Source organism: Panulirus ornatus, chromosome 5 (assembly GCF_036320965.1).
Source record: "Panulirus ornatus isolate Po-2019 chromosome 5, ASM3632096v1, whole genome shotgun sequence".
Classification (NCBI taxonomy): Eukaryota; Metazoa; Arthropoda; class Malacostraca; order Decapoda; family Palinuridae; genus Panulirus; species Panulirus ornatus.
The window spans coordinates 40,804,403-40,830,030 of NC_092228.1; the positions used below are offsets into that span (position 1 = coordinate 40,804,403).

General features: G+C 38.0%; 1 protein-coding gene across 17 annotated transcripts in view; it reads left to right on the forward strand.

Annotated features, from left to right (window-relative positions):
- The window catches only part of MTA1-like (metastasis associated 1-like), a 129,725-nt gene that overhangs the window by 14,480 nt on the left and 89,617 nt on the right, over positions 1 to 25,628 (forward strand). For all 17 annotated transcript variants that reach the window (XM_071662047.1, XM_071662045.1, XM_071662033.1 and 14 more), the window contains exon 2: positions 7,607 to 7,674. In XM_071662047.1, coding sequence (XP_071518148.1) covers positions 7,607 to 7,674 — 68 coding nt within the window. The remainder of the gene's footprint in view (positions 1 to 7,606; positions 7,675 to 25,628) is intronic.

Below are 25,628 nucleotides of genomic sequence, written 5' to 3' on the forward strand. Positions count from 1 at the left end.
GTCTTAATGTAAGAGACCAAGTGTTAGTAATGGGTGATTATGAAAGTGAAGGTGAGTATTGCAGAAGCTGAGGGTATAATTAGGGGGTATGGGGTATTCAGTATCATGACTGGAAATGGTGACCATCTTATAGAACTGTATGCTGAAAAAGGACTGGCGATTGAGAATGACTGGTTTAAAAATGTGGACATACACAAGTATACGTATATGGATAGGAGAGATGATCAGCAGGCATTACTGGATAACATACTAATTGATATGCATGTTAAAGCTTTCCATATCATTGATTTCCTTGGTAACATCTCTCAATAACCATCCTCTCTGTATGCTGTGATGTTGTTGCCCTTTCTCAGTTCAAGAGTTATTTTGGCCATTGCTCGTATGAGTTGCCTTTCACTGTCCCCACATAAACAAACTCATAGTAACACCACACTTTGTGACCTGTGCTTTGCCCATGGATATGGCCCACTTCTTGATTGGGCCTGGCCACATCCACCATTTGGGACCGAAGGTCATAATGTGTTGTGTGCGTTATGTACAGAGGATGCAGGATAATTGAGTTGGAAGTGCTTTGTGTCTTCTTTATGGTAATTTCATCATAGGCTTGAAAGGTACATTGCACATGATGGCTAGAGAGTGAATGTGAGCAAATGTGGCCATTCTTTTTTCATCTGTTCCTGGGACTACCTGGTGAATGCAGGAAATGGTGATCAAGTAGAATACTTTGTCGCTGTCTCCCGCGTTAGCGAGGTAGCACAAGGAAACAGACGAAAGAATGGACCAACCCCCCCACATACACATGTATATATATATATATATATATATATATATATATATATATATATATATGTATATATATATATATATATATATATATATATATATATATATATATTTTTTTTTTTTTTTTTTTTTTTTCGCTGTCTCCGGCGTTTGCGAGGTAGCGCAAGAAAACAGACGAAAGAAATGGCCCAACCCACCCCCATACACATGTATATACATACGTCCACACACGCAAATATACATACCTACACAGCTTTCCATGGTTTACCCCAGACGCTTCACATGCCGATTCAATCCACCGACAGCACGTCAACCCCGGTATACCACATCGATCCAATTCACTCTATTCCTTGCCCTCCTTTCACCCTCCTGCATGTTCAGGCCCCGATCACAAAATCTTTTTCACTCCATCTTTCCACCTCCAATTTGGTCTCCCACTTCTCCTCGTTCCCTCCACCTCCGACACATATATCCTCTTGGTTAATCTTTCCTCACTCATTCTCTCCACGTGCCCAAACCATTTCAAAACACCCTCTTCTGCTCTCTCAACCACGCTCTTTTTATTTCCACACATCTCTCTTACCCTTACGTTACTTACTCGATCAAACCACCTCACACCACACATTGTCCTCAAACATCTCATTTCCAGCACATCCATCCTCCTGCGCACAACTCTATCCATAGCCCACGCCTCGCAACCATACAACATTGTTGGAACCACTATTCCTTCAAACATACCCATTTTTGCTTTCCGAGATAATGTTCTCGACTTCCACACATTCTTCAAAATATATATATATATATATATATATATATATATATATATATATATATATATATATATATATCCACACACGCACATATACATACCTATACATCTCAACGTATATATATATATATATATATATATATATATATATATATATATTTTTTTTTTTTTTTTTTTTTTTTTCAAACTATTCGCCATTTCCCGCATTAGCGAGGTAGCGTTAAGAACAGAGGACTGGGCCTTTTTTGGAATATCCTCACCTGGCCCCCTCTGTTCCTTCTTTTGGAAAATTAAAAAAAAACGAGAGGGGAGGATTTCCAGCCCCCTCGCTCCCTCCCCTTTCAGTCGCCTTCTACGACACGCAGGGAATACGTGGGAAGTATTCTTAATCCCCTATCCCCAGGGATATATATATATATATATATATATATATATATATATATATATATATATATATATATATATTTATTTATTTATTTTTTTTTTATTATACTTTGTCGCTGTCTCCCGCGTTTGCGAGGTAGCGCAAGGAAACAGACGAAAGAAATGGCCCAACCCACCCCCATACACATGTATATACATACGTCCACACACGCAAATATACATACCTACACATCTTTCCATGGTTTACCCCAGACGCTTCACATGCCTTGATTCAATCCACTGACAGCACGTCAACCCCGGTATACCACATCGCTCCAATTCACTCTATTCCTTGCCCTCCTTTCACCCTCCTGCATGCTCAGGCCCCGATCACACAAAATCTTTTTCACTCCATCTTTCCACCTCCAATTTGGTCTCCCTCTTCTCCTCGTTCCCTCCACCTCCGACACATATATCTTCTTGGTCAATCTTTCCTCACTCATCCTCTCCATGTGCCCAAACCACTTCAAACACCCTCTTCTGCCTCTCTACCACGCTCTTTTTATTTCCACACATCTCTCTTACCCTTACGTTACTCACTCGATCAAACCACCTCACACCACACATTGTCCTCAAACATCTCATTTCCAGCACATCCATCCTCCTGCGCACAACTCTATCCATAGCCCACGCCTCACAACCATACAACATTGTTGGAACCACTATTCCTTCAAACATACCCATTTTTGCTTTCCGAGATAATGTTCTCGACTTCCACACATTCTTCAAGGCCCCCAGAATTTTCGCCCCCTCCCCCACCCTATGATCCACTTCCGCTTCCATGGTTCCATCCGCTGCCAGATCCACTCCCAGATATCTAAAACACTTCACTTCCTCCAGTTTTTCTCCATTCAAACTCACCTCCCAGTTGACTTGACCCTCAACCCTACTGTACCTAATAACCTTGCTCTTATTCACATTTACTCTTAACTTTCTTCTTCCACACACTTTACCAAACTCAGTCACCAGCTTCTGCAGTTTCTCACATGAATCAGCCACCAGCGCTGTATCATCAGCGAACAACAACTGACTCACTTCCCAAGCTCTCTCATCCCCAACAGACTTCATACTTGCCCCTCTTTCCAAAACTCTTGCATTTACCTCCCTAACAACCCCATCCATAAACAAATTAAACAACCATGGAGACATCACACACCCCTGCCGCAAACCTACATTCACTGAGAACCAATCACTTTCCTCTCTTCCTACACGTACACATGCCTTACATCCTCGATAAATATATATATATATATATATATATATATATATATATATATATAGGTAAGTAAGTTTGAATGGAGAAAAACTGGAGGAAGTAAAGTGTTTTAGATATCTGGGAGTGGATCTGGCAGCGGATGGAACCATGGAAGCGGAAGTGGATCATAGGGTGGGGGAGGGGGCGAAAATTCTGGGGGCCTTGAAGAATGTGTGGAAGTCGAGAACATTATCTCGGAAAGCAAAAATGGGTATGTTTGAAGGAATAGTGGTTCCAACAATGTTGTATGGTTGCGAGGCGTGGGCTATGGATAGAGTTGTGCACAGGAGGATGGATGTGCTGGAAATAAGATGTTTGAGGACAATGTGTGGTGTGAGGTGGTTTGATCGAGTAAGTAACGTAAGGGTGAGAGAGATGTGTGGAAATAAAAAGAGCGTGGTTGAGAGAGCGGAAGAGGGTGTTTTGAAATGGTTTGGGCACATGGAGAGAATGAGTGAGGAAAGATTGACCAAGAGGATATATGTGTCGGAGGTGGAGGGAACAAGGAGAAGTGGGAGACCAAATTGGAGGTGGAAAGATGGAGTGAAAAAGATTTTGTGTGATCGGGGCCTGAACATGCAGGAGGGTGAAAGGAGGGCAAGGAATAGAGTGAATTGGAGCGATGTGGTATACCGGGATTGACGTGCTGTCAGTGGGTTGAATCAGGGCATGTGAAGCGTCTGGGGTTAACCATGGAAAGCTGTGTAGGTATGTATATTTGCGTGTGTGGACGTATGTATATACATGTGTATGGGGGTGGGTTGGGCCATTTCTTTCGTCTGTTTCCTTGCGCTACCTCGCAAACGCGGGAGACCGACAAAGCAAAAAATATATATTTATATATATATATATATATATATATATATATATATATATATATATATATATATATACAGACATATACATATATACACGTGTACATAATTCATACTGTCGGCCCTTATATATTCAGCAAGGTAGCACCAGGGAAACGGGCAAAAAAAGAAAAAGGGCCACATTTGTTCCCACTCAGTCTAGCTGTCATATGTAATGCACCGAAACCACAATTCCCTATCCACATCTAGGCCCCACAGACCTTTACATGGTTTACCCCAGACGTTTCACATACCCTGGCTCAGTCCATTGACAGTTGATATATTTTGTATGAGTAACATGATACCATCCAATACCACTAGACCCATCCTGGCCAAACCGTGCCATAACTACTCACCAACTCCTTAGTAGAAATTAAAAGCTCACCTGAGCATCACATCACTGCAGCGTTTACGCATAGATCCCCCACCCTCAACAAATATAGCAGACAACACATTCACGCTGAAATAGCCCAGTAAGCACTAATTAATTGCCGTCTCGACTCACTCACACTCCAGTTCACCAGACATATGCTTGTCAGAAGCCACACTCCCCAGACAAACATAAAGTCAGACTTTCCTCTTTATGCTCAGAGTATTATCCATCCTTACAACACTACAAACCCTGTTTCAACATATCCCAAGACCCTCCATTCCCCTGATGCACCCACCATAATGAAGACATGGAACACCAATACCTTGGTTGTCCAGTACTTCTTGCACATAGATGAACTTACAGCATGACTACACTTTATGAAATGTGGTCCTGACTGGTGGATGTGGCCAGCTTCCTGAACATTCCAGGAGCTTTATGATAGAAGGGACTTCCTGGGAAGGAGATTAGAAAGTATTAGTAACTTTACAGATTTTTCTAAAGTTAGGTTTGGTTCAGCTTTGTTTGATCTCTTAAAAGCTCTTCAGTAAACAGAGACCTAATGTATCTGTATTTGGTAGAAATTTTTGATATTTAATCTTACCTTTTACAATTTGTACTCTAGTCTTTTTATGTTCATTTTTTGGGCTTTGTCCTTTTACTCTACTTTTGTTCATTTTTAGGACTTTCCTCTTGCATTGTGACCTGAAGCTTTGTTGCCCCTCTGAAGGTTTGGTCTGTCATACAGGTCTCATATCTATGTATGTTACATGATCTGGCTGGTCTGGTACACCTTGAAGGAACCAGTCTGTGTATGAACCTTCCTTTGTTTAGAGAGTGCCAATATGGAGTGTAGTTTTAGAATGATTTATTTTTCTTCCTTTTCTTGGCTCTTTCCTCCATATACATATGCTGATTGATGATGTGACTTTGAATGTATTTGCTTAATGGTTTTATATTCATTTTCCTTTCTTTGCCTCCACTGAAACTAGGTGTAAACTTATAGAGCTATTTGATTGGTAGGCAAATTACTTATGATTTTTTTTTTTTTTTTTTTTTTTTTTTTTTTTTTTTTTTTTTTGCCATGGAGTGGTATAGACAGGAGCTAGCTTTTTGTTATATCATTTATTTCAATCCTGTAAGGCAAAATGAGATTTACTATTCGAAGAAACTTAGTAAATCCTACACAGTGATTGTAATGGATACAAAACAGTGTGGGACAATGAATTGTGTTACAGTTGCATATATAACAGAGTGGACTTCGTGGGTAATGATGTCAAGAGTGTTGGAAATAGATACTTGGAGACAGGAAGTAAGATATAGGATTGGGGTTTTGCTAATGTCAGGGGTCTTCAGTGATGATCGTACAGCTGTTAGTCAGATTACATCAGTCAGGACTAAAAGCATGTTGTGATGGTACTATATGTAAATTACATATCTTTACTCTTTATCAGTATCTTTAAACTTGTTTAACATCCATGTAATTTTTGTTCTTTTGGGAAATACATAAGGCTAGATGTATTTGTCAGAATTAAAATTTTATCATGTGAAAATATGATGGCATATGTATTTAGGATTATTTTATTTCCATAATGTAAATTCTTGGAATTTTCTAATGTAATGGCACATGCTCACAGAAGCACTATTTTATGTCAATAGTTTTGGTGATTATCCCTGGGGATAGGGGAGAAAGAATACTTCCCACGTATTCCCTGCGTGTCGTAGAAGGCGACTAAAAGGGAAGGGAGCGGGGGGCTGGAAATCCTCCCCTCTTTTTTTTTTTTTTTCTCAAAGAAGGAACATAGAGGGGGGCCAGATGAGGATATTCCCTCAAAGGCCCAGTCCTCTGTTCTTAACGCTACCTCGTTAATGCGGGAAATGGCAAATAGTATGAAAGAAAGAAAGTTTTGGTAATGTAAATCCCAGAAATTTTAGAATGGGAAGATTATAATATAGAACTTATAACGATGTTTGAAGTAGCGTATGCACTTTAATTCATACAGAAACATTTTTGTTTACAATAATGCATCTTAATATCTGCATTGGTTAACAAGAAGACATCTTATGCTCTTGTTCCTTATTGGCAAGTTTAGTATGGAAGTCTATAAAATTGCTTAAGATACTGTGAATGTGATGACATTGAAGACATGTAGAGTGTAAAACTTGGCTTACTACTGGCACCATTAGATTAGAATTTGAAAAGCACATTTGGCAGCTATCTACACAGTATCTCATTAGCTGGGCTACAGAGTTTATGTGGTTCTTTGGGTTGCAGCCTACAACAGCCTTACTCCAAAGTCGTAGTGACACAGGTCTAAGATCAAACTGTGGAGGTAGATCAGGAACCTATTTTTGTGAAATTTATATGAATATCATTATTCATTTTTCTCATCTGCTGTCCACAGTACAGTCTCGTTGTTTTCTATGATTCCAGAATATTTTCAATTTATGAAAATCATTTTATGGCCTAAATTTAAGTGATCTTTGTGTATTTTCATACTCAACCATTATGCTAGCCTGTTGTAGTCACAGCTTTACATGATTGCAAAGCTGATGGACCACAGATATCCAGCAGTACTTACTAGTGCTCCGAGATCAATTTTTGAGGAAGTGTTAAAGAGTTGCTGATGTTGGTTGATGGCAGGCAACTGGCTGTTAAGTGTAACATAATATTTGGAGCTGAATGGCAGAGTTGGTTTTACATTAGTTGACGTTTGTTCTTTTTTTGCTCTAGAAGCTGGTGACCACAGTTGAGTCAAACCAAATAATCTAATATCTACCTTGTTTCTACATGTAGCACAGCTTTGAGCAATGGGAACCCCCTAAAAGGGATTCTGATGTTGAACACAAGCTTACTCTTTTGAGAGTACGATACTCATTTGGGATATAATGTACTCATATTATGACTGATTAGTTGCAGTAATTATTTACAGCTAGTGCTTGGATTTTAAGTGGCTTTGTAGCTAGCCCTTTTCTAGGGCATTCTGTAATGAGGAAGTAGCAGCTACAACAACAGAATTATCATTACAGCTTTACTTGTGATTAAACATTGGCAGACATGATACAATAAGGAAGCTCACTAGAGTAATTGGATAATATGTTTAGTTTATTAACCTTTAACATTTGTACTAAAGCTTGGTTTTCTTTTTCAGATTATGTATATTTTGAAACGTCATCCACTTCACCATATCAAATTAGAAGAATAGAAGAGTTAAATAAGGTAAGCTCTACTAATGTCCACATACAATATTGTATATGTAAATTCTGTGTTTTATGGTAGGCCCTGGTCAAATTAGACAAGATTATTTTGAAGAATGATAAGACTGTAGATAGGAATTTGTGTAAATCGCAGTCTTTGGTATCACTAGATTTCCCTAAAAACTTTGAATTTTATCATACATATTGAGATGTGTTATTGATCTTAAGCACAGGTTCATTAGAAACTTGTCTTTGTACATCCATGTGTACAGTAAGAGTTTTTGTCTCTGTTTGTAGGTTATGGTAAATCTTTTTGGAACATGACCAATTTTGATTAGATTATTAATTTTTTCTATTCTGAGATCATATTTAATGTTGAGCCAAAACTTTTTGTATTCACACATCTTTATTTTTTTTTTTTTTTTTCGCTGTCTCCCGCGTTTGTGAGGTAGCGCAAGGAAACAGATGAAAGAAATGGCCCAACCCACCCCTGTACACATGTATATACATACGGCCACACACGCAAATATACATACCTACACAGCTTTCCATGGTTTACCCCAGACGCTTCACATGCCCTGATTCAATCCACTGACAGCACGTCAACCCCGGTACACCACAACGCTCCAATTCACTCTATTCCTTGCCCTCCTTTCACCCTCCTGCATGTTCAGGCCCCGATCACACAAAATCTTTTTCACTCCATCTTTCCACCTCCAATTTGGTCTCCCTCTTCTCCTCGTTCCCTCCACCTCCGACACATATATCCTCTTGGTCAATCTTTCCTCACTCATTCTCTCCATGTGCCCAAACCATTTCAAAACACCCTCTTCTGCTCTCTCAACCACGCTCTTTTTATTTCCACACATCTCTCTTACCCTTACGTTACTTACTCGATCAAACCACCTCACACCACACATTGTCCTCAAACATCTCATTTCCAGCACATCCATCCTCCTGCGCACAACTCTATCCATAGCCCACGCCTCGCAACCATACAACATTGTTGGAACCTCTATTCCTTCAAACATACCCATTTTTGCTTTCCGAGATAATGTTCTCGACTTCCACACATTCTTCAAGGCTCCCAGAATTTTCGCCCCCTCCCCCACCTTATTTATTTCCAAAATTATAGTTTGTCATTGCATGTTTTGCTTAGTTATGTCATCTTAAGAAAGTAAACTAATAATCTTTTCACTTTGCGCTTGAGGTTGAAGTTGGAGCTAAAGGAAATATCATTATGTAATAGACCTCTAATCTTAGTTTTTTTTATTATTCTATTATTGTAGATATGATGACTTGGTTAAGTAACTCACTGATCCTCAATTAACTTTTGAAAGTGGAACTAAACTGCCAATCTGAATGTGTGTCCGTATTTACATTCTAGCCCAGAGTTAGTTTTAGTGGATATTTTGGTCTCGTTTTTGCATTACCTTAGTATGCAGAGTGAAAGAAAAATAAGAAGCACTTTACAAGTATGGTAGTCCATATATCTTTTTCACACTCTGGCCTTGGGTTGAGGGAATGTGTGAGTGTTGTTTGGGGGTGTATATGTAGTAGATCCACCCCCCTTGGAATTAGGAATAAAGTGATGATGGTAGCAACATGATCCCAAAACCTCTTTCATGGGGATCCTGTAGCTTTGTAGGTGCATTCCACACAGGAGGAGGGTAAAAATGTTTTATGGTTGCTTAATTTGCTAATGTAACATTTATTTTGGTTGCCAGAAGTAATTTTTGTTATTGTTATTGAATGGAGGAGATGTGGAGAAAATGTTTCCCATGTATCTTTTGCATGCAGTAGAAGGTGACTTAGAGAAGTAGGAACAGGGATGCTGGAAATTCTCCCTCATCTGTCATTGTTTTCTGTAAGCTGGAACATATGGAGGAGCAAAGAGAGGATTTTTTTGTGAAAGGCTCCATTGCTAATTCTACCTCGTTAATGTAATAGTGGTGAGTAATTATAAAAACCTTTTTTCATACCCAAATGCTTCTCCCACCTGTACAAAATGGAACAGTTATATATGAATAATGGTCCTGCATGAGTCCATTCTTAAGCTGTAATATATGGTGTAATGAAAAAGAACTGATCATCCATGACTAAGTCTCATAGCCTTTCCATGGTGGAACTGATCATCCATGACTAAGTCTCATAGCCTTTCCATGGTTTATGACTGCTCCATATGTCCATTGACAGTATTTCTCTTCCCTCTCCCCTCGTACAAACAGAAATTATTATTATTATTATTATTAGGAATGAGGACGTGAAGTGGTTAAGATAAACCATATAAAAGTCTGTAGAGCTAAACTGTGGAAGGTAGGCTTTGGTATCAGTGCATTATACTTGACAGTTAAAGAGTGGATGCATGTGATTGAGGCAGTTTTTTTGTTTGCCTCAGATGCTGTCTTGGTATGGCAGGAAAAGCAGTTAATCATAAAGAATATGTTCATTATTATTATTATTATTATTATTATTATTATAATTATTATTGTTATTTGTATATATATATTATTTTGTATACTTTATTACACTTTGTCACTGTCTCCCGCGTTAGCGAGGTAGTGTAAGGAAACAGACGAAAGGATGGCCCAACCCACCCACATACACATACATACACATTCGCACATGCACATACATATATTTACCTATACATTTCAATGTATACATATATACATACACAGACATACACGTAAATACACATGTACATAACTCATGCTTGTTGTCTTTATTCATTCCTGTCCCTCTCCCCTCGCACACGCTCGAGGTAGCACTAGGAAAGGCAACAAAGGCCACATTTGTTCACACTCAGTCTCTAGCTGTCATGTATAAAGTACCGATACCACTGCTCTATTTCCACATCCAGGCCCCACAAAACTTTCCATGGTTTACCCCTGACACTTTTCATGCCCTGGTTCAATCCATTGACAGCACATCGACCCCAGTATATATATACTTTGTTTTTCTTATTATACTTAGTCACTGTCTCCCACATTAGTGAGGTAGAGCAAGGAAACAGGCAAATGGCCCAACCCACCCACATACAAATGTATATACATAAACGCCCACACACGCACATATACATTTTTTTTTTTTTTTTTTTTTTTTCCCCCCGCTGTCTCCCGCGTTTGCGAGGTAGCGCAAGGAAACAGACGAAAGAAATGGCCCAACCCACCCCCATACACATGTATATACATACGTCCACACACGCAAATATACACACCTACACAGCTTTCCATGGTTTACCCCAGACGCTTCACATGCCTTGATTCAATCCACTGACAGCACGTCAACCCCGGTATACCACATCGCTCCAATTCACTCTATTCCTTGCCCTCCTTTCACCCTCCTGCATGTTCAGGCCCCGATCACACAAAATCTTTTTCACTCCATCTTTCCACCTCCAATTTGGTCTCCCTCTTCTCCTCGTTCCCTCCACCTCCGACACATATATCCTCTTGGTCAATCTTTCCTCACTCATTGTCTCCATGTGACCAAACCATTTCAAAACACCCTCTTCTGCTCTCTCAACCACGCTCTTTTTATTTCCACACATCTCTCTTACCCTTACGTTACTTACTCGATCAAACCACCTCACACCACACATTGTCCTCAAACATCTCATTTCCAGCACATCCATCCTCCTGCGCACAACTCTATCCATAGTCCACGCCTCGCAACCATACAACATTGTTGGAACCACTATTCCTTCAAACATACCCATTTTTGCTTTCCGAGATAATGTTCTCGACTTCCACACATTCTTCAAGGCTCCCAGAATTTTCGCCCCCTCTCCCACCCTATGATCCACTTCCGCTTCCATGTTTCCATCCGCTGCCAGATCCACTCCCAGATATCTAAAACACTTCACTTCCTCCAGTTTTTCTCCATTCAAACTCACCTCTCAATTGACTTGACCCTCAACCCTACTGTACCTAATAACCTTGCTCTTATTCACATTTACTCTTAACTTTCTTCTTTCACACACTTTACCAAACTCAGTCACCAGCTTCTGCAGTTTCTCACATGAATCAGCCACCAGCGCTGTATCATCAGCGAACAACAACTGACTCACTTCCGAAGCTCTCTCATCCCCAACAGACTTCATACTTGCCCCTCTTTCCAAAACTCTTGCATTCACCTCCCTAACAACCCCATCCATAAACAAATTAAACAACCATGGAGACATCACACACCCCTGCCGCAAACCTACATTCACTGAGAACCAATCACTTTCCTCTCTTCCTACACGTACACATGCCTTACATCCTCGATAAAAACTTTTCACTGCTTCTAACAACTTGCCTTCCACACCATATATTCTTAATACCTTCCACAGAGCATCTCTATCAACTCTATCATATGCCTTCTCCAGATCCATAAATGCTACATACAAATCCATTTGCTTTTCTAAGTATTTCTCACATACATTCTTCAAAGCAAACACCTGATCCACACATCCTCTACCACTTCTGAAACCACACTGCTCTTCCCCAATCTGATGCTCTGTACATGCCTTCACCCTCTCAATCAATACCCTCCCATATAATTTGCCAGGAATACTCAACAAACTTATACCTCTGTAATTTGAGCACTCACTCTTATCCCCTTTGCCTTTGTACAATGGCACTATGCACGCATTCCGCCGATCCTCAGGCACCTCACCATGAGTCATACATACATTAAATAACCTTACCAACCAGTCAACAATACAGTCACCCCTTTTTTAATAAATTCCACTGCAATACCATCCAAACCTGCTGCCTTGCCGGCTTTCATCTTCCGCAAAGCTTTTACTACCTCTTCTCTGTTTACCAAATCATTTTCCCTAGCCCTCGCACTTTGCACACCACCTCGACCAAAACACCCTATATCTGCCACTCTATCATCAAACACATTCAACAAACCTTCAAAATACTCACTTCATCTCCTTCTCACATCACCACTACTTGTTATCACCTCCCCATTTGCGCCCTTCACTGAAGTTCCCATTTGCTCCCTTGTCTTACGCACTTTATTTACCTCCTTCCAGAACATCTTTTTATTCTCCCTAAAATTTAATGATACTCTCTCACCCCAACTCTCATTATTGTTATTATTGTTATTATTATGGGATTATTATTGTTATCATTATTGTCATTATCAGATGTTTTGGAGATGTCGAGAGACAACAAAAGATTCACCAAATTCTCTGAGAGGAGGAACAGAGATGAATCTCATAGGAGACAAGATCACTGGTAGACCTTGCGCTACATAGGCCATATTGGTGATCATAATGAAGGGATTGAGATATTAGTGTTTGAGAAAGTGTGAGTTAAAGTTTCAGAGAATTTGGAGACAGGTGAATTAAGACTAATGGAGCAGTTGTTGGAAAGATTAGAGCAACCCCTTCTTTTATAGAAGATCTTCGCAAAGATGTGCTTTCAAGAAGGAAGATTTATTTCTTTTTGATTCATAGATGAATTTTTTATACTTGTTTTCATTTTTCATGTAGCAAAAAACAGATGAAGAAAGGCCTCATTCAATCACATCAATTATGTATATCTCGTGTAATGCTCTGAAACCATGTTGATGAAATATTATTATTTTTATTTCATGTTTTTTGGTATTTTTTTTTGCTGAAATTCATGGTGTTCCACCAAAGTTTAAATGAAAATGAGTAATGTGTGACTAGATTGAATAGATTTTTACTGTTTACAGAAATATTTTGATAATTTTTTATTTCTAAATTTGATTTTTATATGGGTTGTATAGTATTATCCCAGTCTTTTCATATGTTATCCATTATGAAATTATTTTCCAAATAGTAGTTTTTAGAAACTAATTTCTGTTGAATTGTGTGATGCTGCCATCTTTGTCATTATCCTGATAAATTTGAAGATTGAGCAGAGTGATGAAGTGTGTCTGTATTCTACAGCTCTGCCTAGTTGGAGTGATTAGAGCAGATTCTTTATGTTTCGTTAAATTATTGATCCACATTTTAGGCATTGAATTGAAATTACTTTATAGTGTACAGTACCACATTTTCTTGAACTCTAACACATCTCAAACTGTAATTTCCCATCATTAGTTGAATTTTTACCAGATTACTGTTTTAATGTGCCATTATCTAATCTTTAAAGATCAGGTGGAGTCGCACATGTATATTTGGTCTGTCTTCTCATAATGAGTGGTATGCTGTTGGCAGAACATGTGCCAATCATCAGGGCAGGCTGTGCCCCACACATCCATCTTTAACGAAAGCCAAATAGGATGAGAAAGTTATTTAGATTGATCAGAGTTCCTTAGCTGTTTGTAGACTTAACTTTTAAAGATATAGAAGTTGTAGGAAGAGATAATTACAAGAAAAAAAATATGGTAGAAAATTCTTTAGTTTCTCCTACTGAGGAAAGGAGGAGGTATAGAAATAGTCATTTCATATATAACAAGTGGGGTTTCAAAGATACATAGAACATATGGTTATGCCAAACACGTTTATGTTATTGCAGGGTCAAATTAAGGTATTTTGAAGTTGAACGAAGGGAAACAAGTGACATTTATAATGACATACAGATAAAAGTTGTGCATTAACGTTATTGAATTTGACCATTTTATGGCTTCCCCATTGAGAGGTGCTGCTGCACAGGTCCAAATTAAGAGGAAATATATTCAGTGCAGGAAAGAAAAATTGTGGAATCAGTAGGAATCATCAGCATAAGAGTGAATAGGATGATAAGGTGGACATGAGATCATTAATGAAGAAAAGAAACAGCTTAAGCGATACTACAGAACCCAGGTGACACTCCTGTTGATAAGATAAGAGGGGAAGTACCTTATGAGCAGCTACTACAATGGAGTGACTACAGAGGAAGCTGTGTATTAGAGAACAGAGAGGGGCATAAGAGCCAAATGAAGGAATTTTTTAAAGGCAAAGATTTCTACCTCACCTCATGTAATTCTTTGGAGATGTTGAGGGCCAAAATCCCCGAGAGAGACGAAACAGAGGCTAACGACATAGGATTATCAGTACAGTAAACATTGTGCCAAATGAATGCCACTGAGGTATGTCTTTAATCTCTCATTCTGATCAACATTTTTAGCTTTACATCAGAATGTGCTTTGAAAATGTCACAACTTGCCAAGCAAAGGCAGGTAGGCTGAAATAGATTTTGAGTGAACTGAGATATAGATGTGACCCATACTCCCGACACAACTGTTATGTAAAATTGAACAAGGCAGAACTTGAGAAAACCTTTTGGAAAACTCTCCGTACAGCTTAGCAACGTGTTTCTTTTTAGTCAATGCACAGCTTAGCAGCGTGTTTCTTATTAGGCAAAGCCTTCGACTTTAATTGTACAGAGACAAAATTCATTTCAGAAATGGTTACTGAGGCAAATGCAGTGTTGGTTACCATCATGAAAACTTGCATGAAAGATGACATTGATTCTAGTCACAGGTGTGACAAAGTAGGAAGGACACTTGCGGGTATTAGTTTGTATGTTAAAAACTTGCATGTGATAACCAATATTTGCTTAGATATCGGCCAGTGCATATAAACTGAATTCATTTCTAATTACTGGTTTCCTAAATTATGTTGAATTTTTTGAGCTTGGTGAGATTACTCTTTTCACCCATTTTGAATCTAGATTTGAAGATGGAGCTAAAGTCTCTCTGTCTGTCTGTATAATTACTCCATTTCTGGGGTAATAGTGACATGGACTTTCACACTTGTAGATGTGCTTCTACCATTTCAGTTTACATGGTTAATTGATAAATCAGACCAGCATCTCCATAGTAATCAGCTTTATACACAAAATGCTTCCATAGTATGTATCAGAAATATTCCTGTCGTGAATAATTTTTCTCTTGTTATATACATCTCTTTCATTTGTACTGTTTACTGTATTGTTACATATCTTCCTGACAACCCTATCATCTGCCATGCCTGCTACATTACCATAACATCTAGCAAAACTTTCTTCCATATGCTTTCTAATGACTTCTTCACACCATTCAACCTCACATTCCATTCTGTCAATTCATCAAATTCCTTGTATGCTTTGCAATCGCATTAGCATTTGGATGAATAAATCTTGTGTTTTGTGCATAGTCTTTGCTGGGATTTTTTCCTTTCACCAGGGCTTTCCTTGTATCCTAATTTATCACCCTAGTATGATATTTCTTTTAACTTCAGCTTTCCCGCTGGAGTCATTTACCAAACTTTATACCCAGTTATTTAAATTCATCTACAATTTCCAGTTCTAAACCCTGCAAACTGATCTTACTGTCAGACTTTCCATCCTCGTCCAAAACTAGCATCATACTTTTTTTTTTAATCACTTACAACAGTATTCTTGTCCCAAATAGGTCATTGAACTGCCTAACCATTTTTTTTTCTTTTTTTACTCATTCTCTCATTTAGCTATCAACACAGCATTATCATCATGAAATGACTGTAGCAACTTGCATTTTGTTTCTCTGTGGTTAAGTATTTCCCAACATTTACCAAACCTTGCTTGTCTCAGGATTTGCTTCAGCCATGAAATATTGCATAACAGTCTAGCCATACTCATATATTTATTACAGTGCACTCGTTACTGTCATATTTGCACTGGTCCTGTTACAAGGTTTCTTTACAGCTTTGAAAACCTAAGTGCACCAGATAGTTAAAACTTTCAAAAGTAGTTTCTTATTCATTTTATCAATTGCCTCCCAAGTTCACAACTATTGCATACACCCTCACTTTGAAAGTTTCTCTACTTGACTAAGTGCAAAACTAAGATCTGCTCATGCTCTTCCCATTTTACACCCTCTTTCTTACCAGTGAGGAGTCCATTACTTTTGACATGATTCATATCTATCTTACCATACACCTTGCTTACTATGCTTAGGAGACTTTTTAACCAATATTTCTTACCTTCTCTTTTACTCTACCATCCTTTTACCAAGTGGAGCAGTTACTTTTGTAGTCCAGTCATCATGTCTTTGATTACTTTTCCTTGCTCTCATCCTTCTCTTCAGATCCCCTCTACCGTATTTTTGCTTTCACTGTTCACCATCTTGCTTACCACTCTTATATGCTCAGCTTTTCCATTCTGTAAGAGCTTAGTTATTGTTTTAGTTTCTCCTTAGTGATATCCTACCATATAACTGTGTATCCTCTCTCTATACCCCTCTTCCAGTTGCATTATTAGGCCCATTTGCTTTACTCTCTCCCTCTCTCTCTCTAATCTAACTGGCAAGGGCAATGGAATGTCCTACTCAAGCCCATGTCAATCACACTATGTATACATGTACTTTATCCTAAGTCAGGTAGTAAATTTATCAGCCATCCTCATAGAGGAAGATGGACAGTCAGGTTCACTAATTGTCTTGTTTATTTTTACTCCGTATACCTTCCTCCAGCACAGTGTGTTATTGCTCAGTTTTGTCTCCAGGATGAACAGAATTGCACACATTTATGTATAAATTGAACTACACCTTCTGATCAATAGGCATTGATTTTGATCTAGATATGTAAGATTTCTAATTTCATAGATCCTCAGCTAAAGCTTACGGATAGAGAGGCAAATCACTCTTCAGGATATCTGACCTTGTGATTACCATAAACTTTTTTCCTGGTTTATACCTTATTTTCGATTCTGATCAGCTTATTAGTAGATTTTGGTTCAGCTTAGATTACTTATCAGATTTTAGCTCAGGCTTATCTACTCTTAATTAGCATTGCTGAATTATTTTTGAAGTTAGGTTAAACTTGATGAGATCACTGTATTTCATTGATCTTTTGCTCAAGATTAAAGATGGATTCGAGTCATGCGTGCATAAGCCCCAACCATTAAGTTTTCTAAATTGTATTTTTGATGATTAAGTCTGTTGACAAGAATTTAAGAGTATAGTACTAGTGTTATTTATTACTGCTTCAAGCACAGAAGTGGTTAAATTATGCTTCCATGTGTACATTCATAGATTTGTCACAGACTTTGTATGTCCATCACCATTTTTGCCAAAATCATGTTTTTAGGTAAGAAGGCTTGATGAAAATGGTTCGTTCATTCTTTGCTTAAAATTGAATATAGAACCAGTTTATACATACGTTTGCCCATGAATGTATCCTACCCTTTGGTCTGTGATTAATGACTGTGCCCCCAAAATTTTGATTTTCATTAAACGAGGGGATGTTATTCTCATACAGCCATCCCTTGCTTGTTTTCTCTTAATAGGCTGAATCATGTGTTTATATTATTTTTTATGAGTTTGCTATTTCCCACACGAGTGAGGAAGCATCTGGAACAGATGAATAGAGGAAAAAGCTTATCACTCCTAATTTTATTCCATAATTACCAGTTTGCTTAAGTAATGAAGCGATCACAGTCGGCAGAATCTCATATCTCTACATAACCATCCATACATTTACCCAGACTTTAGTTTAGCTTTTTTAATCTCACTGTATTATTGTCATGTTGATGTTGGTAGAATTTGTTAGAAATGCCATCTGTTTTTGGCTCATGTGTGAAGTGTAAAGAAAAAAAAAAGTTGCAATCTCTTGTTAGACCTGTCACTGAGGGTTATGTCCATGGACAGAACTTCAGTGGAATCTTGAGCTGAGTTACAAGCTTTCAGTTGGCTATACTGTCATGTTTGTACTGTTTTACCCATGTCAGAGTTGAATTCCATATATCTATAATCTTGAGGAAGAGTGAATATTTGGGTGAATGGACACCTTCTGCCCATGCTGGGCATTGGACCTGGGTCAGTGGGTGAGAAGTCAGCAGTTCACTTCAACCAAATTGTTCACCATGGTTGATGAGTAATTTATTTTGTGGTAAGATTACATTCATGAGCTTTAATTTCATTCTAATATAGCTCTAGGATTAATATGAAATTACATAAAAATTAAGCCATAAGATTTAAAAACATACTGACCTTTGAAATAGAAATTTGAGGACATACTTGGAATAGGGATAGGGGAGAAAGAATACTTCCCATGTATTCCCCGTGTGTCATAGAGGTGACTAAATGGGGTGGGAGTGAGGGGCTGGAAATCCTCCCCTCTCGTTTATAATTTTCCAAAAGAAGGAACGGAGAGGTGGACCAAGTGAGGATATACCCTCTGAGGCTCACTCCTCTGTTCTTAATGCTACTTCGCTAATGCGGGATAAGGCGAATATGTATGAAAAAAACAAAACTTGGAAGGTCTGTAACAGCACAACTACTGCCAAAGGAAAGTGCTTTAAACCATAGGTGTGTATCTTTGGGTGTATAGAGTTCTGGATATCCATCTAACAGTGTAGAGGTTTGCTAAGGAGTGATTATTGAAAATGCTGGTCTTTATGTTTCTCTTGCATTCATCTTAAGTGTTTGAGCATTTTTTTAGGAACTTTATATTGTATTTGTATGGGATATATTATAATTTTAAGTAATAGACCCTTGAATGTGCTTCATTTAACATCAGTTTCTTTAAACTAGATATGTCACCATACCATTTGCACACCTTCAAATGGTGTTGTTCGGTTGCTTGTACCAGCTCGGCTAACACAAAAAATGAAAAACATACATTTGATTTGTTTACCCTCTTCATTTATGTACCTGCTCATGTGAAGTAGTTTACAGATACTTTCCCTAAGTTGTTTGTAGTGTTAACTAGCAGCAGAACTTTTGCATTTCTATTATGCTATGGTAATGTGATTGACTCTTTTGCAGCCAATTGGTTTTTGTGCTCAGCCTTTATTTTCCAGTGACTGGTTGTTGTGAAATTTTAGGACAATGATATTCATATCAGAATACAGGCTGGATTGATTTTGAGCCCAACCACTTTTGAAAAAGGAGGAGGGGGGGCAAGTTTTCTAAGTTGATTGAAAGATTGTTCCGTATCTCATGACTTGTGTGTTATACACTGTATGTGACTGCTATAGAATGGATGTGTGCAAGTTAAGCCGTTGCTGTTCAATTCTGATGCTACTTTGAAATGGTTAGAGATGCAGTTATATAGAAAAAGTCTTATTGGAAAATTAAAGAGAAAGGTGATAGTTACAAGGGTCCTCTTCCAAACTGATGAGAAGTGAGGTGCCAAACTAGGTTTAGTTGTTGGGTATCACCCAACAGCTTTATCATGCTCATGGAAGCACAGCTTTCAATATGATTTTGTAAAAAAAATTTCACTGGGTTCTTTTCTGCTTTGCGCATGCATATGTCTGATTCTGTTGGCCCTTGTCCACTCCTGCAGCTTGAATTTTACCACTGCTTCCATGATGGTTAACTGGTTAGTGAGACAGATTTGGTAGCACATATACCTTTATATTAATTACAGCAGGGTTGTAATGCACCGAAACCACAGCTCCCTCTCCGCATCCAGGCCCCACAAAACTTTCCATGGTTTACCCCAGATGCTTCACATGGGTTAAATATGCTATGTTATCCTTTCTTTTACTTACCATTTTGCAGTCAAATAAGTGCTAAACTCAATTTTCCATATGCACATGTATTTCATGATGTGTCTGTGTCATCTCTACTCAGGTTGTAAAACTTAACATCTCATTAACTTGTAAGTTAATGGCATCTTTTGTCTGGCTTTATGCAGATTTGTATTAGAATCTTGAAAGGTCTCTTTCTATGATTGCTGGTTTTGACTTGCTTCTTGGAATTTTTCCTCAGGAACTACTGTTTCTTGTCAGTTCTGATATTTAGTGTTATGATTTGAAATTAAATGAAATCATGGATTTAATGGAGTTCTCAGGGGTTGTGCAGTTTTTGTTATTAAGTAGCATGTGAATCATGTTGTTAAGTAGCATGTTATTAAGTAGCATGTGAATCATGTTACTAAGTGGCATGTGGATCATGTTGCATTTATGGTGATTTTAGAAGACATAGACTATTGATTTAAACTTCACAGGGAGCACGTTATGATACAACTCAAGATTCAAGTCATTGCACATTAAAAAGTCCCGTGTGTACTGCTAAACCAATACATGTAACTTTTCTCATATCACTCCCATTTTGATAAATGTATATGATTCCATATTTCATTGTGACTGGGCTTTCCCATGTTTAGGAGACAAGTTAAATGGGTAACTGTTTACAATAGTTGTTGCGAGTCCTTAAATGTTGATGAAACAGAAGTGTGTTGCACAATTTCCAATATGTTCTAGTGGTTGCTTTGATGGCCTGGATTCAAAATTAATTTATCATTGGTGTGTAAGTAACATTGTGTCACTTGTTGGTGAGGTGGATCAGTCCCAGTGTGCATGACCATTTCTCTGTCTTTGATGGATTGGTCTCCTTTTGTCTTTGTGTATCCCTTTAGCTTAAAAGGAATTAATAAGTTCTCTGGCATTTGGATAATTGTTTGGACTTTGACCATTCCAAGTAAGCATTTTTTTTTTTTTTTGGTCCAGAAAGTTACTTAATAGATTACAAAAACAATTTTTTGTGGAGGCAGCCACCTTCAATACTGTAATGCGTATTGATGCTTTCACATCTTGCCAAAACAACACCTCTCCTTGTAATTGTAGATTTATATGTTATGATTGTATGGAAGTTATGAAGTCTCGGATTAGTGTGTGTTCTCTGTTTCCTTTTAAGTGAATTTCCAAAAGTGACAGGTTTGTTGTTGGGAACCTTAGAATTGAAAATCAAGGCCAGTGATGACTCTATTCCAAGCATTGGATATTGTAAGCATCTTGACATGTGTCATACTTTAAGTGTAAGATGATGATATTGTGATTGTCCTATATTTTCTTGCATTTGTGCATTTGCTGCACACATTGACACCCCTTTTTTTTTTTTTTTTTTTTTTTTTTTTTTTTTGAGACCGGGGGAAGCTGAGGCCCTATCTTGAGCCAGGTACCCATTTTATCAACCAACTCCTAGCAGTAAGTGAACAGCGAGGTTGACTGTGGGCCGGCTGCTGCAACCAGGATTCAAACCAGTGAGCCTGACCCTGGGCGGCCAATGAATATGTCACAGTCAGGAACACAAACCGCTACACCACATTAGTCCATAATATTTTAATTAACTCATGGATGTAGATACAGATTACATCCCTTAAGGTAATGGTTAACAGTGTGCTTATATTACTTAAAGTTTTAAAAGCTTTCTGGTATTTGTAACAAAAATCCATCATTTCAAAAAGCTACACACACATAGGGATTACTGCTTGCTTATCTGAAGAGTGCATTCTTAGCAAGCATGTTTTGATTAGTTTTAAGTTCATAGATTTATTCCTGTGATTAGTTTTAAGTTCATAGATTTATTCCTGTTGATTGTCCGTTTGTAACTCCAAAAGATATGGCATTGCTGGACTTCCCCTGCTTAACTTTATGCTGCAAGTGAAAAATTAAGTTTTGTGAGTTGTATAGTTGGAGTACAATCTCATTAAAGAAATTCTCACACCTATTATACAACCTTGCCATATATGATTTGTTAAACTTTAAAGTTAACACCACAGTTATAGTTGCAGTGTACTAAGTTTGACAAAAACAGTTTATATAATTTTCGATGAAGTTCTTGATAAATTGTTGCATTTTGTAAAGTAAACCTTTACCCAAGATTTATCTCGTAGAGTTGGAGCTCTCCCTTTCCCTAATCAATATGGCATTCTGTTTTTATCCTTGAATCTGATTTCATCTCCATTTTCATGGGGTGATTGGAGTGCATACAACCTTTAAGTTCACTCTCACACATTCGCACTGACGTTCGTTGTATTTCATTGAGTATAAACTTTCGTAGTATGAGCACTTCTTAATTTGCACTACAGATTGATTCTTTTGCACAGTTGCTGCACTCTTTAAGATAAGCAAGCAGTTGTCTTTACTGTGCAGTTGTTTGAAATGATGGGTTTTTGTTACAAATGCCAGGAAGCTTTTAACCCTTTAAACAAGAGGTGCACTGTTACCCATTACTGTAGTGGATTTAATCTATTTACATCCATGAATTAATTGAAATATTATGTCTCATCTATTTCTCTGATGCCCATTCCCTTCAGGAACTCCCATCAAGGGGGTGGCTTTGGCAAAACAGTCTCCACTTAGACCTCTCCTTGCATGTCTCCCTCCTTTTATTGAATTTACTTCAGGTATGCACTTGTAAGTCAGAGAGCTAACTGTTGAAATAAATAGAACATCTTCAAGTGGGCATCACATATCAGATATGTAAAAGTATGTGACAAAATAATATGCAGATTTACTGGCTTGTAAGTAAGATGACACAGTTTCCTTAAACATGGACCAATATGTTTAGATTTGTGGTCATCACTAATGGAGCTCAAAAGAACTCAGGGAAGACTGTTCTGTTCTTCCTGAAATGTGGAAAAAAAAGATATTAGTTTTAACAGGACTTTCACTGAGTTAGAAGAATATATCAGAATTCCCCTCATTTGAAAAAATACATTGAACAACAGAACTTGGAAATGAGAATAGTGGGAGCAAAGGCCACATAAGTGAAAATAATTCAGAGGGAACTAGGCCTAATGGAAAAGAACGGAATCATGAAAATGGCTTCAATGGGGATGGTGAAGGCATAACCAAATGGTGTCCTTGGATGCCTCCATCCAAAATGAATCTTAAGAACCTAGTACAAACACCCAGTCATATATACACTGAATATAAAGATATGTCAGTTTACATGGAGCATTTGATATTTTGATGGATTACGTTAAGCAAATGAGTATATATCTGGCATCTTCCAGTGTGTAATTATAGCTTTTTTTTTTATACCTAGTTGCATCTCACGCTTAAGGAAGATTGCATCAGGAACAAACGGACAATGGCCTCACATATCGACATCCCGTCCCTAATCGTGTATAATGTACCAAAACTGGAGACTACCACTACCCACAGCCAGGCTCATCAGTGCTCCATGGTTTACCTTTACCACTGGTACTTTTAGTTTTAATGATGAATTTATATTGTGCTAGCAACAGGTGTGAGCAGCAAATGATTTATACACAGATAACAAAGATATTTTTTAGAGAATGCTATAACATTAAAGGTGTTAACAATTTGAACATTCATTGCTGATATAACAGGGTCCAAACTACCAAGCTATGATACTTCCTTAGAATACATATGGTTGCCACAACTGGAAAAAAAAAAAATCTTCAGACTTGGAAGCTAAGGTCACCCAACTGGGATATTTCAACAGATGAAGATGAAAAGCTAACTTTGAAAGGTATAATTTAGCATTCATAGAACGCTATTATTTATATTAGATAGTGGAAAATTTTTTGAAGTCTTTTCTCATCCTATCAATATGTATTGTATGGAATTTCTGTCACCTCTACACAGTTCAGTGGATGCCGCCAAAGAATTCTTGTTTTGTCATGTGGTGAGACATTACCTGATGTGCTCGGAGCAGTGGGCTGGAGGCTATCGCAGTTTTGTGGATGGTGGTTAGGGTGGGTGGTTAGCTGAGGTTTGTTTGGGTCAGGTGTAAAGGTTTGGTTGGTGGCATCAATTAGTCACGTGTGGGGATGTAGAAATCATATCTAAAAACAGTGCAAATTGGCTATCTCCTGTCTTAGTATTGCAGAAAGTGTTTGCTGAACAAATGAGTGTCAGGCATTAAGCTTGATAATCATGTTTATTATTAACCACAGGACCAAGGTTTTTAGTAATTATACTCAGTGTTTTTGACATGTATTCTCTCAGTACATTTGTTCTTTGCGACACATGCATTTTCTTTTTGTTGGCAGCAGTTTCCATGTCATACAAACGACAGTTTGTATTGTTTGCTCTGTTGAGATCACATCTTTTTCATGCTTTTCTGTAGCACTATGACTGTTTGAAGAACTATATTTGCTTAAACTGCATCTGTCAAGTTGACTGTATTCAGTCTTAGATTAATAGGTGATTAAAAATGGCCATCTTTTGTTTTTTGTCACAGACCTCCTAATTCACAATATTGTTTGCAGGTACTGTTTTTGTGAAGAAATGCAAGAGTGAACCTCATCATAAAAGTTTGATATGTATATGTCTTTGATTTTATAGGGTTTAAGGAATGTCACAGGTTTCTGGGATGTAGTTGATGGTCAACGTAGTTAGGATATCATGTGATGCCGAGATAAACCTTAAATATTCCTTACAATAGTTTTTAAGAAGCTCTTATACCCCAGCAGTTTAGTCTGGCAGGAAACTCTTGCTATATTTTGCCAACTGATGGTGTTGAAGGTCTCCTACCCTCTCAGCTTACCCATGGACCATGCTTCTCTGCTTAGGCTGTTGTAGGCCAAAGTATGTCGGCCTGTAGAACTACCAGATCCTGGCTGGTTTGGTGCACTCTGTAGGTACTTGTCCAGGCTGTCTTTAGCATTCCTTTGTGTACAGTCAATGGTGTTTCTGATGACAATAGGTAGTGTACAGTACTGTATTAAGCAGTTTTGGGCCATGGAAATTTCTTGCATCATTATATCTCTTGTGAAATTTTTGAGGGTCATGCCACTGGTTAACTGTTTTTAAGTATAAATCAGGAACCGTGGCTTCCTGGATTTTCCAAGTGTAGATTATGATATATTATTCCTTTGTTTTTGAGGGCCCAGCCTCGGCTGTTGTCGCTTTTCCCTGTTGTTCAGCTGTTAGATTGTCAGTGTTGGCCATGAAAGATATCTGACCCCTTTCTAACAGCAGTTTTGTCTTCTTAGAATGGTGTTGGTTCTCACATCAGTATTCATTTGGGAGAGTATTAGTGTCATGACTGTCATAATTGGTTATAACCTTGCTTGAAAGTTTGTTGTATCCTGCTTATGTAAGGTGCCTTTTTTCTTTCACTGGTAACGTTTTACTGCCATGCCGTGCTAGTTACACTGGTGGGGAATTTCTTTTGAGTGCAGGTTGTGAACCTTGCGTCCCAGGATTTCCTTGCATGATTATATGATCTCTAATACTTCACTCATTCCCATTAGTTTTTTTTTTTTTTTTTTTTTTTTCTGTTGGCTCGGAAAGGCTGCAGCTCATTTTCAAAGTTTTGTACTTTTTCTGCCTTCAAGTTTGATATTGGCATGTAATAGTA